The sequence below is a fragment of the Halichondria panicea genome, chromosome 17 (genome assembly GCF_963675165.1).
Source record: "Halichondria panicea chromosome 17, odHalPani1.1, whole genome shotgun sequence".
Classification (NCBI taxonomy): domain Eukaryota; kingdom Metazoa; phylum Porifera; class Demospongiae; order Suberitida; family Halichondriidae; genus Halichondria; species Halichondria panicea.
The window spans coordinates 240,001-254,846 of NC_087393.1; the positions used below are offsets into that span (position 1 = coordinate 240,001).

A 14,846-nucleotide genomic window follows, 5' to 3' on the forward strand; every position below is an offset into this window, starting at 1 on the left:
AACACACACACACACACTATACATACAGTACTGTCTTTATTATAATGAGACTAGTTTCTTGTTAAATGCCAATATTCATATGAGAAGGCCCAGGCCAGGTAATGAATATGGCCAGGGAAAGGTGTTTGAAAGAGAACACCTCTATAGCTAGTTATTGTGATGAGGGAAGATTGACATGAATCTGGTTAACCTATAAGATCGGCTGCTTTGAAGTGGTGGCCTCCCACTATACACAAGTAAGACAACACTAGCCACTCAGAGCACAAAGTTGACAAACAGATGCAGTTCAATTTAAATTCTTGACCCAAACAAAAGTAACAAGATATTCACAATGCTATGCGTGTGTGTGTGTGATGTGTACATTAATCGTTATGTTACACTTAAACAACAAAGTATACTCGTAAGAAAACTGCTATTAAAAGCAATCCAATTGTAGCCCAAGATAAAATACTGGCAATTTCACAAGTCCTATACTAATCGATTTCAAAGGATAATTATAATTGAGAATTGCACGGACAATCAAGTTATCAAAACACGCCCATTTCAGAAACCATCCAATAATAGCTTATGCTTTTTTTCTCCGAGAATTAAACTTAAGCAATCACTGATATAAACACATGATACGTTACGTGTGCACAAGTTAGCTAGTGTTGTATTTCTGTTGAAATGAGCCGTCCCATAAGCAGCAAATTCCGAGATACGAACACAAAAGGCTCTTAATGAGGTTCTGTAATAACATCATGCAATCACATTCTGATCACCTTTCTTTGCCATATCAAGTATCACACACGCGCATACCGTTGTCAACACTAGCAGCTGTCCGCTAGTACACGTCAGTTTCGCTATCAAGTTACATGTACATCTACGCCATGGCAACCGACACACAGTGGTCTAACCATAAACAGTGATGTGCCAATCTTCCAAGTGATGGCTATTTCAATCTAATTCAAAACACACAAATTTGCCTCTTTTATGTGGTCAACTAGTCCTAAGAGATGGTTATTTTTGCCTAGAGGTGGTTAGTACCAAACCAGTGTGGGCACATCCTCCGAGGACTATGTTTCATTATCAAATTAATCTATTACCCTAGTAACCAGTACCGAGTGGCCCGACCCACTAGGCTAGACTATACCTACCTCCTCTTGTCTGACAGCTCCCAGCTGCTGGGCACAGTCCAGACGTGCTTCAAGCTCTACAACACGTCCCTCCTTGCCACGCCCCTCTCTCTCTAACGAGCCCACCCTCTCCTCAGCTAGACGCAGCTGGTTTGTTGTCTCTGCCAACTCCCGGGACCAGTGCGCCTCCTTCTCCTGTGCTGAGCGATGCTGAGCTTGCAACGACAGACACTCGTCCTTTGTAACCTCCAGCTGAAGAACAGAGAGGAACTAGTAATTAATGCAGTAATTTTAACACAAGATATGCCAAAACCATAAAATTATAGAGAAATCACATGACAGTCATGTGACTCACCTCAGTATGGAGACGTGCTAACTGCTCCTCCATGTCCATAATGTGATCTCTTAGACTGTCTGCTTCCGTTTCATGACCTTTGAACTTTGAGAGTTCAAGATCAAGCTGGGAAATGTGCAGTTGTTGTTGGGTGTTGGTAGTTTCCATGGAAACACAAGCTCTGTCAGCTTCTAAAGCTCTTTCATTGGCCAAATTGTACTGTGTGTGTGTGTGTGGGGGCGGTGTGTGTGTGTGTGGGCAGTGTGTATGTGTGTGCGTGTGTGTGGACAGAATATAATTTATAAGTGCTAGGGAGTGGGTGGATAATGGTCTTTGGCTGACAGGGTAACCTGGTGTGTAACTGCTAATAGGACAACTTGGGAGGGCTTTGATCCAGCAGCAACAGGCACCCACACAACTAGAGCAGTATATAGTCACACAATTAGGCTGACAAATATGCTTTGGCAGTGTTCCTAGTGGGAGTGCACCAGCTGGCTGAGATGCTATTATAAAAGCTGATTGTAATTTGTAAGCTAATGAAATGCTCAAATATGAATTATTAAGATGCCTTTTCAATGAAGCTAGTACTCCGTGTATATTACCCATACAACGTGTAAGTGGAGGATGGGAAAGCATTAGCAAGCACGAGTATGTAGTACCATTATATAGTAGTACCATAGCAACATGCATCTGTCTAGACAAAAGCACTCAACCTTTCCTACAGAGTGAAGAGCGTACTTGCAGTGAGGCCTCTATCAGGATTGACACTAGATGTACATTGTAGCTACTGACCTTGCCCTGTAGTCCTGTGAGCTGGCTCTCCAAGCATGTGATCTGTTCGCCTAGTTCCCGCACCATTCCCTCCTTCACTCGTTCCTCCTCCAGCTGTCGTTGTAGCACTGTGATCTCACTCAGTCTCTCAGAGCCCACCTCCTCTAACAGAGTTTTCGATAGTTTGTTGTCTTCAAGCGTTTCAGTGGCTGCTTCTAGTTGGGACGTTAGCAAGTCTTCGTGGGCGTGGCTAGAGGCGAGGTCTGTCTCCAGAGCAGCACATCTTGTTTCTGTATCCTGTAGTGTACTCTCCAAGGCAGACAACTGTGTGTGGGTGGGTGTGTGGTGTGGGTGGGTGTGTGGTGTGGGTGTGTGTGGGTGGGTGTGGAAGATAGATGGCCATTCAAAGATGCTCTATTTAACGTATAATCATACATGTACAATCATGATTGCTATGGGTAAAGTAGTAATTATATCACAAGCAGCCTAGTAAAAGTAGAGGTCCCAGAAACACTGATAAAAAACATGTCATATGACCTTGCCATTGTCTCACCTGACTCTTCAAGCTAGTGATGGTGCCCTCGTTAGTGGTGGACTGGAAGAGGAGGCTCTCTTTGTGTAACTCTAGATCAGATACCCTCAATTTTAGCTCCTCCAACTCAGCCGTCTGCTCACTGACTGTCTGTTCCAGTAGCTCCTTCTCTGACTGTGAGGCCTCCAACTCAGCCCTCTGCTCACTGACTGTCTGTTCCAGTAGCTCCATCTCTGACTGTGAGGCCTCCAACTCAGCCCTTTGCTCACTGACTGTGTGTTCTAGTAGCTCCCTCTCTGACTGTGAGGCTACCAGTGCAGCCCTCTGCTCACCGACTGTCTGTTCCAGTAGCTCCTTCTCTGACTGTGAGGCTACCAGTGCAGCTTTCTGCTCACTGACAGTGTGTTCTAGTAGCTCCTTCTCTGACTGTGAGGCCTCCAACTCAGCCCTCTGCTCACTGACTGTGTGTTCTAGTAGCTCCTTCTCTGACTGTGAGGCCTCCAACTCAGCCCTCTGCTCACTGACCGTCTGTTCCAGTAGCTCCATCTCTGACTGTGAGGCCTCCAACTCAGCTCTCTGCTCACTGACTGTCTGTTCCAGTAGCTCCATCTCTGACTGTGAGGCTACCAGTGCAGCCTTCTGCTCACTGACTGTGTGTTCTAGTAGCTCCTTCTCTGACTGTGAGGCTACCAGTGCAGCCCTTTGCTCACTGACTGTCTGTTCCAGTAGCTCCTTCTCTGACTGTGAGGCCTCCAACTCAGCCTTCTGCTCACTGACTGTGTGTTCTAGTAGCTCCCTCTCTGACTGTAAGCCTACCAGTGCAGCTCTCTGCTCACTGACTGTATGTTCCAGTAGCTCCCTCTCTGACTGTGAGGCCTCCAGTGCAGCCTTCTGCTCACTGACTGTGTGTTCTAGTAGCTCCCTCTCTGACTGTAAGGCTACCAGTGACGTCCGCAGACCCCCGACCTCTTCACGGACGCCCTGTACAGCTGCCTCGCTGTTCTCACTCAGACTGGCACTGCGTTGCCTCTCTGTAGTGAGGTGCTCCTCAACACCCGCCAACTCTTGGGTTAAGTTGTTGACCTGTTAAAGAGAATAATGATATCGTTAAGTGGAAGACATTGCAGAGCATTGATTCCACCACATTACAACCATAGTTCCAGTGATGTCATGTGCTTCAAAGAAAGCCTGACAGATAAAATAATGGGAACTGACATCACCTAGTGCCAGGAATTAGAGATAAGTTAATTACACGCTATTCCCATTGTTCACTTAATTAGGGAGTATAATTTTCAAAACAGTAAACATTAATAATAACCCCCTCCACCACATATGAATATCATGTGATCTTGACCACACCCACCTCGTCTTGTAGGGCAGCTCTGTCTTGCTGACTGGTATACAAGCTCTCCTGCAACTCCTGGAGCTCATGCTCACATTCTGACACCTGAACATTGCCAGCAAAAAAACAATTATCAATCAATCAATCAATGAATAGAAAAATACAATATTTAGCAAAATTATAGAAATTGACACAAAAATAAATAAATCACACGATTCCATATCACACTGATTCCATATTATAGTTTGCCAGTTCCTAGGCTATCACTAGTAGAGGCCTCACTTCAAGTTGTAGTCCGTCGCTCAGACCTTGTGATGAGGCTAGCTCTTCTTGCAACGCTTCCACAAGATCCTGCTCCCTACCAACCTGTGCGTGCATGAGAGGACACCATTTTAGAACAATTTTCAACACAGATGCACACCCACACACACGCGCACACACACACACACACACACCCATATACCCACACACACACACCCACACACTTACATGATCGAGTGCCTCCTGGTGCTGTAGCTCGAGTGTGGACGTCCTCTCCTCCAGCTGTCTCAACACTTCCTCACGCGCTAATAGCTGCTCCAACAGTAGAGCATGTTTGGCTTGCATTGCATCCAGTGCATCCTCTGTGCTGCCAACCTGCAATAAGGTAATGGTCGTCAACGACAAGAGTATGTGATGACCCTTTACCTGTTCTTGAGAGGCCTGATATTGTTCCTGTGATTGCTGTAGCTTTGATTTGAGATTTTCAATGACTTGCTGGCACCTCTCCACTTCATCGTGTCCGGTCGCCTCCACTTCTTCCACACGCCTCTCCAACTCGCCCACCACCCCCTCACAGGTCACGAGGTCCACAGCCACACGATCGTACTCCTGCTGGAGGGCGTCGCGAGCTTTCTCTGCAATGTCAGCACGTTCGGTACACTCTTGACTTTGCGCCTTCAAGCCTTGCTCCTCCGTCTCTAGAGTCTGAATAAGAACTTCGCGTTTCTGGACCTGTTATATAATCAGTGTATGTGTGGGTGAGAATTAACAGCTGCACACCACACTGATAAAACACAGCTACATGAATATTATAGTATTATTTTATAGCTGGTTGGCTCATCTGAATGAGTTCTCAGAGGATGCATGTATCACTAAAGTAATGTGCAATGAACAGTATGATTGCATGGTAACAACATTCAGGGCAGCCTGGAACACTGACTGTACATGCATGTACATGTACTTATACATGACTGTACATGCATGTACATGTACCTATACATGACTGTACATGCATGTACCAATGATAATATCCCAGCTACATGTACTAATCCTCACCTCAGTCAAGAGCAGTTGTTCTTTCTCCTCCAGAGCGTGGGTGGAACCAGTTAGTTCATCTCTGAGGGAGGCCATCTCTTGACAAGCTTGCTGGTATTGACCTCGTGTGGAGCTCAGCTCTTCTCTTAATCCATCCAAACTCTTCTCGAAGTCACCCACCGACTGGACCATGGAGGCACGAGATGCATTCACCTGGAGGGGAGGGACAACACAACAAGAGAGCTTATACATGTATGTATACATGACGTGTACATGAAACTATGGCAACGAAACAGCAATAGTACAAAACAGCAGATACTCAGTTCACATGATTATTATACATGTACATGCAGTCATGTGATCTGTACTTGAGCACACTGTTACATGATTGTACCTCAGCTAGCAGTGCCTCCAGCTCTGCAACCCTCTCCTCTCTCTTTGTGACCTCCTCTTCAAGACCTGCTTGTTTTGCCGTCAGTTGATCGATGATAGCTCTGTGCTGCTCTGCAGTCATCATTGACTCCTCCCACTTCTTACGATGGTCTGCTAGCTCCACCTCCAGGGACTGACACGCCTCCTCACACTGGGAAAGCTGAATAATGCATATACAGTGTATGTTAATAATTAGCACAAGCCTTTAAATTAAGTATAATAATTATAAAAACAGTAAGTATTGATCTACACTTAACTATTATATGGACATGTACATGTAACTCACCTCCTCGCTAACGGCAGTGGGTGTGGTTGCCCCGCCCTTTCCATCTAGAGCGGCTATCTGAGCAGCTGCCACCTTGAGTGCAGTGATCATACGAGACAGTTCTCCTTCCCTGCTCGCTAGTAGAGAGTGGAGCTCATCCGCCTCCTCTCTGCATTGAGTCTGGAGTCCTTGCAATGCAGCTAGTCTCTTCTGATAGTCCCCGGCCTGGCTAGCATTATCTGCCTTCAGGGTCTGGGTGAGGGCAATCTGATCCTGGAGCTCCGTCAACTTCTCGCCCAGCTGTGTGTGTGTGTGTGTGTGGGTGAGTGGGTGTGTGTGTGGGTGCCAGTGGGAGTGAACAACCACACAACCATAATTTTTATTGACTATAAAATACTATAATACGTACTATAAGCTTTTGATAACGTTCAGCTGCACACTGTACCTGTTTCTCGATGGTATTTTTCTCTTCCTTTACTGCCTCCAGCTCCTCCCCCTTCTCGGCCAGTGTCTCCTGTAGCCCCTCCTCTTCAATAGACGAGTCATGGACAGACTCTTCTAACCTTTGAACTTCGTCCTGTAGCGATACGACCTCATCTTGTGCTTGTTGCCGTGCACTCTCCAGTGAGGTCACGTGGGATTGTGATTGTTCCACTTGTGTCTCCAGTGACTGCCTGCGTTGCTCTAATGTGGAGAGTTCTACTGTCAACTGTGCCAGTTCCTGGTCCCGATGCTCCACCTCCTACACAAGAGTGTGTGTGTGTGTGTGTGTGTGTGTGTGTGTGTGTGTGTGTGTGTGTGTGTGTGTGTGCGCCAGTTCCTGGTCCCGATGCTCCACCTCCTACACATGAGTGTGTAGTAATTATATTAGAGACAGTACTGAATATTATTATTAAGCTAATACAGCCATAACTTGAGTACCGTTGATCCGATATCAAAAATTTTATGATTTTTTGAAAGCTTAGGAAGAGACCTTTCAAATAATGTATTTAAATCCAAAATTTCGTCGGAGCCATAATTTGTCATTTTTCGCCCTTGGACCATGGGCTATTATCCATGGTATGGCCAAAATGGTAAATATTTTTTATTTCTCAAATATGAACTTTGATGACACTATTTCTTTCTAAGCTTTAAGAAAATCATAAAATCGTTGATATTGGACCCACGGAATTCAAGTTATGGCAGCTGAAAGAGTCCCCGAACCATTGACCAGTGTGGGCACATCCCTGATTACATGTATAAACAGTGTGTTTAATCTCCTAGCACACACACAGAGAATGCAAGCATCTGTGGCTTCTCATTACACACACCTGTTTGGCAGTGGTCTGGTAGAGCTCCATGGCCTCTTGTGTTCCCAGCAGCTCTTGGCTGAGTGATGCTTGCTTCTCCAGTGCCTCTCTTAGTTGTTCAGTGAGGGAGGCCACATCTGCTTGTAGACTAGACACACCTTCCTGGGCCTCTGACAACTGTAGGGGGGACATTCAAGGTCAGGAAATAATTATAATACTAGGACCAACGTGTATGCATACAGAAACAACTACAATAATTTGGAGAATATGTAAATGTAATCATTAGTTCTATAGTAGTAGTCCCACCCGTGTGTGTACCTGCAGGTGGAGCTGGTCCCTCTCCTCACGAGTGTTCTCCAGTTCCCTCTGAGAGTCCCCCAGTTCCTCCACACTGGACTCCCTCTCAATCCTAGCAGCTGTCAACTCATCCTTCACACGCTGCAGCTCGGCTAGATGTGTCTCTAACTCCCCTCTCAATGTAGCCAGCTCATTGTCCAACAGTGATGACGATGGAGAAGCTACTCTAATGTGAAGAGGACTATGAGTGGTGGGAGATTCAACCAAAGTCGCTGTAAAGGGTAGAGCATTTAGAGGCTGCTCATGACCAGGTAGAGCATTTATAGGCTGCTCATGACCAGGTAGAGCGTTCAGAGGCTTCTCATGAACAGGTAGAGCGTGTAGAGGCTGCTCGTGACCAGGTAGAGCGTTCAGAGGCTGCTCATGACCAGGTAGAACCGGTAAAGGCTGCTCATGACCAGGTAGAGTGTGCAGAGGTTTCTCATGACCAGGTAGAGCGTGCAGAGGCTGCTCATGACCAGGTAGAGCGTACAGAAGAGGCTTATCATGACCAGGTAGAGCGTGCAGAGGTTTCTCATGAACAGGTAGAACGTTCAGAGGCTGCTCATGACCAGGTAAAACGTATAGAAGAGGCTGCTCATGACCAGGTAGAGCGTGCAGAGGTTTCTCATGAACAGGTAGAGCGTGTAGAGGCTGAGCGTTCAGAGGCTGCTCATGACCAGGTAGAGCGTACAGAAGAGGCTGCTCGTGACCAGGTAGAGCGTGCAGAGGCTGCTCATGACCAGGTAGAGCGTAAAGAAGAGGCTGCTCGTGACCAGGTAGAGCGTTCAGAGGCTGCTCATGACCAGGTAGAGCGTAAAGAAGAGGCTGCTCATGACCAGGTAGAGTGTGTAGAGGCTGCTCATGACCAGGTAGAGCGTTCAGAGGCTGCTCATGACCAGGTAGAGCGGGTAAAGGCTTCTCATGACCAGGTAGAGTGTGTAAAGGTTTTTCGTGAGCAGATAGAGCGTGTAGAGGCTGCTTATGATCAGGTAGAGCGTTCAGAGGCTGCTCATGACCAGGTAGAGCGTTCAGAGGCTGCTCATGACCAGGTAGAGTGTGTACAGGTTTCTCATGACCAGGTAGAGCGTGTAGAGGCTGCTCATGATCAGGTAGAGCGTACAGAAGAGGCTGCTCATGACCAGGTAGAGTGTGTAGAGGCTGCTCATGACCAGGTAGAGCGTGTACAGGTTTCTCGTGACCAGGTAGAACGTTCAGAGGCTGCTCATGACCAGGTAGAACGTTCAGAGGCTGCTCATGACCAGGTAGAGTGTGTACAGGTTTCTCATGACCAGGTAGAGCGTGTAGAGGCTGCTCATGATCAGGTAGAGCGTACAGAAGAGGTTGCTCATGACCAGGTAGAGTGTGTAGAGGCTGCTCATGACCAGGTAGAGCGTGTACAGGTTTCTCGTGACCAGGTAGAACGTTCAGAGGCTGCTCATGACCAGGTAGAACGTTCAGAGGCTGCTCATGACCAGGTAGAGTGTGTACAGGTTTCTCGTGAGTAGGTAGAACATTTAGTGGCTTCTCGTGAGCGGGTAAAGGTTTCTTATGAGCGCGTAAAGGCTTCTCAGGAGCAGGTAGAGCCTCTGTTGAGTTACTAACGATGAGGTCGTTGGTTGGGAAAGGAGGGCTCTGACTACGGAGGACCATTTGGGAGAGCTGCACAAGATCAGTGGTACAATATATCTATAATTATTGCATCGAACTAACATCTAGTGGCTAACTAACATCTAGTGGCTAGCTAACATCTAGTGGCTAGCTAACATCTAGTGGCTAGCTAACATCTAGTGGCTAGCTAACATCTAGTGGCTAACTAACATCTAGTGGCTAGCTAACATCTAGTGGCTAGTGGCTAGCTCTAATAACATAAACACTACAGTTACAAATAATGACTGTACATTGCACAGACTACAGAGGCGACTACGTACTGTACATGTGCACACGGTACGAGACCACACCTTTAGATTGCCCTCTGCCACACCCTCAGAGATGATCCTCAAGAGATGCCTCAGGTCCTCCCCTCTCACCTCTCCATCTCTGGCTCGCTGGAGGAGGTGGTCATTTTGTCCAACTAGCTCAGAGTTCTCAGTAGACAGCTGATCGTTGGTTACGTGTGCCTGCACGATCTGGGCCTGTGCTTCACTCAGCTGGGCTTGGAGGGAGGCCACCTGGTTGCACACCTCCTGTGGGTTATGCAATCAGTATGTCACAATCAGCAGAATTTTGGGGGGGAAAAACAAATTCAAGGCTTTTGAATTTGTGGATTTCGACGCGTAATGATGATCTGATTTACACCTTGAGTTGCTATTAAACACATTCATCAATAAGACATCTACAAAAGGCTTCCACAAAAACCTTACAAGCAATATTGACGTTAGTTCACCTTGGTCTGGCTGATCTTATCAGAGAGCTCCGCCTCCAGTTGCCCCACCCTCTGCTTGGCCCCGGTCTCCAATAAACTGAACGCTCTCAACAGCTCATCGTAGCTCTCCTTCAACTCAAACACGTACCTCTTCAGAGAGTGGAGTCGTTCCTGTCAGGGGGTGGTGTGTGTGAGTGGTGAGGGGGTGGTGTGTGTGTAGTGAGGGTGTAGTGTGTGTGTGGTAGTGGAGGGGGTGATAGGCAACTTTCACATTTTCTAAGAAATAGCCAAAACTAGTTAATTTTGTACGCCATTGCTACGCTACAAAATGTACCAACATGCATTGCAAGAATTATCACCCATCCTTAATTAACAGGTCCTATTGACCACACCTTCTACTGACCCCACCTTGAGTTTCTCCACGTCTTCGTATCCACTTAGCTCCAGACTGTCAATTGAGGTTGAGTAGCTGTACATTGTGCTCGTCTCCACGCTGCGATACAACTCCCTGTGTGTGTGTGTGGGCGTGTGTGTGGTGTGTGGACGTCATGTACAGTAACATGCAACGTTAAACACATGTAGCTTGTACAATCACATGTACGTCTACACAGCTAAGTGCTGTGTGAAAGATCAACGCTTCTCTACAACACACACAACGTAATAAACCCCCAATATTAATCTCGAGCATAATTATAATTATCCTAATTACACTGTCTAAAATAACAATGTCTGGACAACGTATTGTTAGGATCCACAGCCCCACCCCTCCACACCTGAACTCAGACATGATCTCCTCTTCTCCGTGTGTCTGACTGCCTGTGTGTGATCCCACTGGACTCGAGGCCAGGGAGGGCGTACCAGGACCCTCGTCCCACGAGTCCTGACCCCCATCTCCAGACATCCTTAGCGACTGTAGAGGCTTCTACGCGAGCGTGATGATTAGCTTGTAGTACAGAGAAAGCTTTTGTATATGAAAGCAACTTGGTCTTCAAAGATCATCAAGATTCACGTGTGTAATTTATTGTTGAGGTTAGTGTTACCACGCCTCTATAGTAAAGGGGGCGGGGCTCACGCTCACCACATGGTGTTTTAATTAGTGCACACCATAACAGTCCATCACAATGGACCATTGAATGTGACCAAGTTTTTGTTTGTTCTAGAGTAGGAGAGAGAGATTAAAATGAGTTCCATACTCCGGCCTACGATCAACCTTGGTAACTCCATCTTGGGAGTGTCCATCCTCACCATGCCGTGGTGCTTCGCCCAGGTATACTCACCCAAGCCAGCACTGATACATTAATAACTTGTGTATGCAGTGTGGAGTTGTCCTCGGGACGTTGCTGCTGCTACTGAGTGCTCTGTTCACCAGCTGGACCTGCAAGATGCTACTAAGAGCAGCTCACATGACCAGGCAACACTCGTACGAGACACTAGGTACTTGGTGTAGTAGACCATCAATAATTATCTTAAATAGCGTAAATCTAGCTGCATTATGTTATTGATTTAACGTTCAGTAATTACTTGATTAGGCTATAGTTTGTACAGTGTTTGTATTAGAGTGATGTTTGTACATGTACACGGCGGGCTTGTAAAGTTAAGTGGTTGGACAAGCTTTCTACAAGAGCAATAATAACAGCATTTCTCAAATCATAATAATACTAGCCACACTAGCGTGTACCCCCCCTCCCTCCCCCTCCCTCCCTCATGTACCCCCTCCCCCCCCTCCCTTCCTCATGTACCCCCTCCCCCCCCTCCCTTCCTCATGTACCCCCTCCCCCCTCCCCCCTCCCTACAGGTCTGGCTGTGTATAGCAGTATCGGCAAGCTGGGCATCGAGTTGAGCAACATTGGACTGGGTATTGGCACCTGTGTTGCATTCTACATCATCATAGGGGACCTGCTGCCCCCTCTAGTGGCGAAGACCCTCAACCTCGACTGGGTTAGTCAGTCCACAATGACATATTTGTCTTTTCCATTCCTTTAGTTCTCAATGCTGCCAATCGGTACGCTAGAAGCTGACAATGTTACTGTTATAAAGTCCCATGGATGCTATTTATATAAAGCCATATTAACTTTATTACTACATTTGGTGTCCCCCATGCAGGACCCCAGTATCCTCCGGGGGGTGCTCCTAGTGTTCTCCGGGGTGGGTGTGGCCTTTCCTCTCACTCTCATTCGTAACCTCGATCGTCTGAGTGTGCTTAGTATCGGCTCACTCATCTTCTACTCCTTCTTTATTGTTCAACTGGTCATCTCGTCTCATAGCAACCTAACTGCAGGGGTGTGGTCAGAAGTGATCTGGTGGCGCACCTCGGGCGTGTTAAAATGCCTGCCCATATTCTCCCTAGCATTCTGTTGTCAGAGGTACCTACAGTGTGTACCGCCCACTCCACCACCCACACACACCCACTCCCCACACACACAGTCAGATGTTCGTCATCTACATGTCACTGCGGGAGGGCAATGTGAGGAAGATGACCACGATAGTGGACGGTTCCATTGCCATGGTTACAGTTGCCTATCTGTCGGTAAGTACAACCAATATATCCTCTTCTGTTGGCTAACTAGCTACTTTTAAAAACCCCGCTATGTGTGATCATGCAGGTGGCTGTGTTTGGGTACTTGTCCTACTACACGGTTGATATCCATGGCGATGTACTGGCCAACTTCCCTCTCAATCTTCTCTCACAGATAACACGCTTTGGTGAGTCTAGAGAATGAATGCACGCGTGGTGAGTCTAGAGAATGAATGCACGCGTGTGTGGGCTTGTGATCATTGCCAAACCTAGTATTAGTATGATTGACTTCCCCTCAGGCTTTGCGGTGACTGTGATGTTGAGTTTCCCTCTGATAGTGTTCCTGTGCCGAGTCAGCATAAACTCACTGCTGTTTCCAGAGAAGAACACGGAACTACACGTAACCACGCCCATTCCACAGGGGAGGTTCGTGGCCATCACTGCCGGGGTCATGTCCTCCACTCTTGTACTAGCCATCCTCATACCAAACAGTGAGTATAGCCCACACACAGCACATGATATTTCCGTGCATCTAATTTCAACCATTAATTTTTGTGAATTTCTGAAAGCTTAGAATGGCCATCAATGTAAATACTTCGTTTGAAAGGTCTCTCTCTAAACTTTCATAAAATGTTGAGATTGGTATCAGTTCCATTACCCTCCCCCCTCCCACACACTCACTCTTCACACACACACACACACACTCTTCACACACACACACACACACTCTTCACACACACACACACACACACAGTCCAGACGGTCCTGGCGCTGGTCGGTGCGACTCTTGGCTCTCTTATCTGCTTCATCTTCCCCGGCTTGTTTTTCAACAAGGTGGCTGGGTCCAACACAGACTACACCTCTAGAGCCAAGGTGACGATCGAGAAGCTGTATGACAGAGCTCGTATAGATCATAAGAGAATGGCTCCACGCATGTACACATGTAGGACTGACTTATGGTAGCCAATATTATACAATTATTGGCAGTGTAGGCCTACTGCATACATGTATAGTTTTTGTGAATTACCTTATAGAAATTATTGTTGTGTATGTTCATGGCATGCCTAGCCTGTGTCTACACTGTCTAGCTTGGTCAATCTGCCTGTATAATAAACTGTTGTGTTTCTCCCCTCCAGTTCTGTGTTGGTCTAGGTCTGTCAGTTCTTGTTCTTAGTACGTTTGTGACCCTCAACACATGGTCAGAGGAGAGCTCCGTACAATCGCACATCCAACCACCCCCTCAACAACTAGACATTGTCAAGTTTCCCCCTCTCCCAGTTGACATCCATGAAATTGACAAAGAAATGATTGAAAAAGATGAACTCCAAAAAAAAGAACTGCCCTTTGAACCTGTTGCCAAAAATCCTGACTCAGTAATTATTAATGAAGACAAACCTGTTTCCAAGGAAACCAAAGAGATGGAAAAGGTTCACGAAAAGCTCGAGGAGAAAATTTCAGAATTGGCCAATAAAGTTGACAAACTACAAGAGGATAATAAAGATCTGCGAGAGAGACAAGAAGAAATTGACAAGGTTCCAGTCAAAGATCTCAAGGCAGCAAAAGACGACAAAATGTTACCCAAAGAACCATCGAAAATGGACACACCTCAACGGGAAGGTGATGAAGAACACGTAGCCGTTGGTAACCAAGTGCCGTCCAATAACAAAGCCGACAAAACTGACGAAACCGGCAAAGCTGACAAAGCTTCTGATCATGTGATGAAGAAAAGAAATGAAGTTGAAGTTACTGGTCATGTGATCAAATCCCCTGATCATGTGATCAAGTCAGCATCTCATAAAGACCCCGAAGAATTGGATAAAGTGGAACTGATTAATCAAGAGAAAGCTGATGACAAATATGTGGTTGCAAAGGACGTTCAGGTAAAGGAACCAATAGGTGTGGCTAAGGATTATGTGGGGGTGGCTAAGGATGATATGGGTGTGGTAAACCCAGCCAAGGACGAGGTGAAGATTGTCAATGGCGAACTGAAGGAGGAATTTAAAGCTGGACATAAAAATGAACCTGATGAGCACAATGAAGCTCATTTAGGAGGTGGTAGAGACTTGAAGAATACTAGTTAGCTTATAATAGAACGAATCAGTTGTAAATATGTAATTTTTTTGCCTTCACTTTCAATACATGTACAGTACGTTAAGTGTCACGTGACATAATACATGAGTTATTGTTATTATCATGACATCATCATAGGCCGGCCGGGGTACATGTCTACTAGTTGCTATTGCATGTATTGTAC

The 14,846-nt window shown here is 46.5% G+C and overlaps 2 protein-coding genes across 4 annotated transcripts in view; one reads left to right on the forward strand and one right to left on the reverse strand.

Moving 5' to 3' along the window:
* Window positions 1-11,114, reverse strand: part of LOC135351866 (plectin-like) — a 13,928-nt gene extending 2,814 nt beyond the window's left edge. For 2 of the 3 annotated variants that reach the window (XM_064550971.1, XM_064550972.1), the window contains exons 1-18: window positions 10,851-11,114; window positions 10,486-10,585; window positions 10,099-10,248; window positions 9,674-9,898; window positions 7,695-9,374; window positions 7,398-7,553; window positions 6,533-6,829; window positions 6,109-6,387; window positions 5,785-5,982; window positions 5,412-5,603; window positions 4,782-5,087; window positions 4,584-4,730; window positions 4,377-4,460; window positions 4,116-4,199; window positions 2,774-3,835; window positions 2,242-2,544; window positions 1,471-1,668; window positions 1,137-1,367 (exon numbers count right to left, since the gene is read on the reverse strand). In XM_064550971.1, the coding sequence (XP_064407041.1) occupies window positions 1,137-1,367; window positions 1,471-1,668; window positions 2,242-2,544; window positions 2,774-3,835; window positions 4,116-4,199; window positions 4,377-4,460; window positions 4,584-4,730; window positions 4,782-5,087; window positions 5,412-5,603; window positions 5,785-5,982; window positions 6,109-6,387; window positions 6,533-6,829; window positions 7,398-7,553; window positions 7,695-9,374; window positions 9,674-9,898; window positions 10,099-10,248; window positions 10,486-10,585; window positions 10,851-10,978 (5,820 nt within the window). In that variant the 5' untranslated portion in view covers window positions 10,979-11,114. The remainder of the gene's footprint in view (window positions 1-1,136; window positions 1,368-1,470; window positions 1,669-2,241; window positions 2,545-2,773; window positions 3,836-4,115; window positions 4,200-4,376; window positions 4,461-4,583; window positions 4,731-4,781; window positions 5,088-5,411; window positions 5,604-5,784; window positions 5,983-6,108; window positions 6,388-6,532; window positions 6,830-7,397; window positions 7,554-7,694; window positions 9,375-9,673; window positions 9,899-10,098; window positions 10,249-10,485; window positions 10,586-10,850) is intronic. The other variant, XM_064550973.1, reaches the window with a different exon arrangement.
* Window positions 11,115-11,169: 55 nt separating this feature from the next.
* LOC135351874 (putative sodium-coupled neutral amino acid transporter 10) lies at window positions 11,170-14,786 on the forward strand. The gene is made up of 9 exons (XM_064550984.1): window positions 11,170-11,344; window positions 11,394-11,511; window positions 11,873-12,015; window positions 12,181-12,440; window positions 12,502-12,604; window positions 12,681-12,780; window positions 12,892-13,083; window positions 13,347-13,465; window positions 13,729-14,786. The coding sequence occupies exons 1-9, from the start codon at window positions 11,258-11,260 to the stop codon at window positions 14,671-14,673; spliced, it is 2,067 nt and encodes a 688-aa protein (XP_064407054.1). The 5' UTR covers window positions 11,170-11,257; the 3' UTR covers window positions 14,674-14,786.
* Window positions 14,787-14,846: the final 60 nt, after the last annotated feature.

Coding starts and splice junctions, on each gene's coding strand:
- LOC135351874 (XM_064550984.1), top strand. CDS start 11,258: ATGAGTTCCATACTCCGGCCTACGATCAACCTTGGTAACTCCATCTTG. Junction 11,345..11,393: donor TGCCGTGGTGCTTCGCCCAG/GTATACTCACCC, acceptor TTGTGTATGCAG/TGTGGAGTTGTCCTCGGGAC. Junction 12,441..12,501: donor CTAGCATTCTGTTGTCAGAG/GTACCTACAGTG, acceptor CCACACACACAG/TCAGATGTTCGTCATCTACA.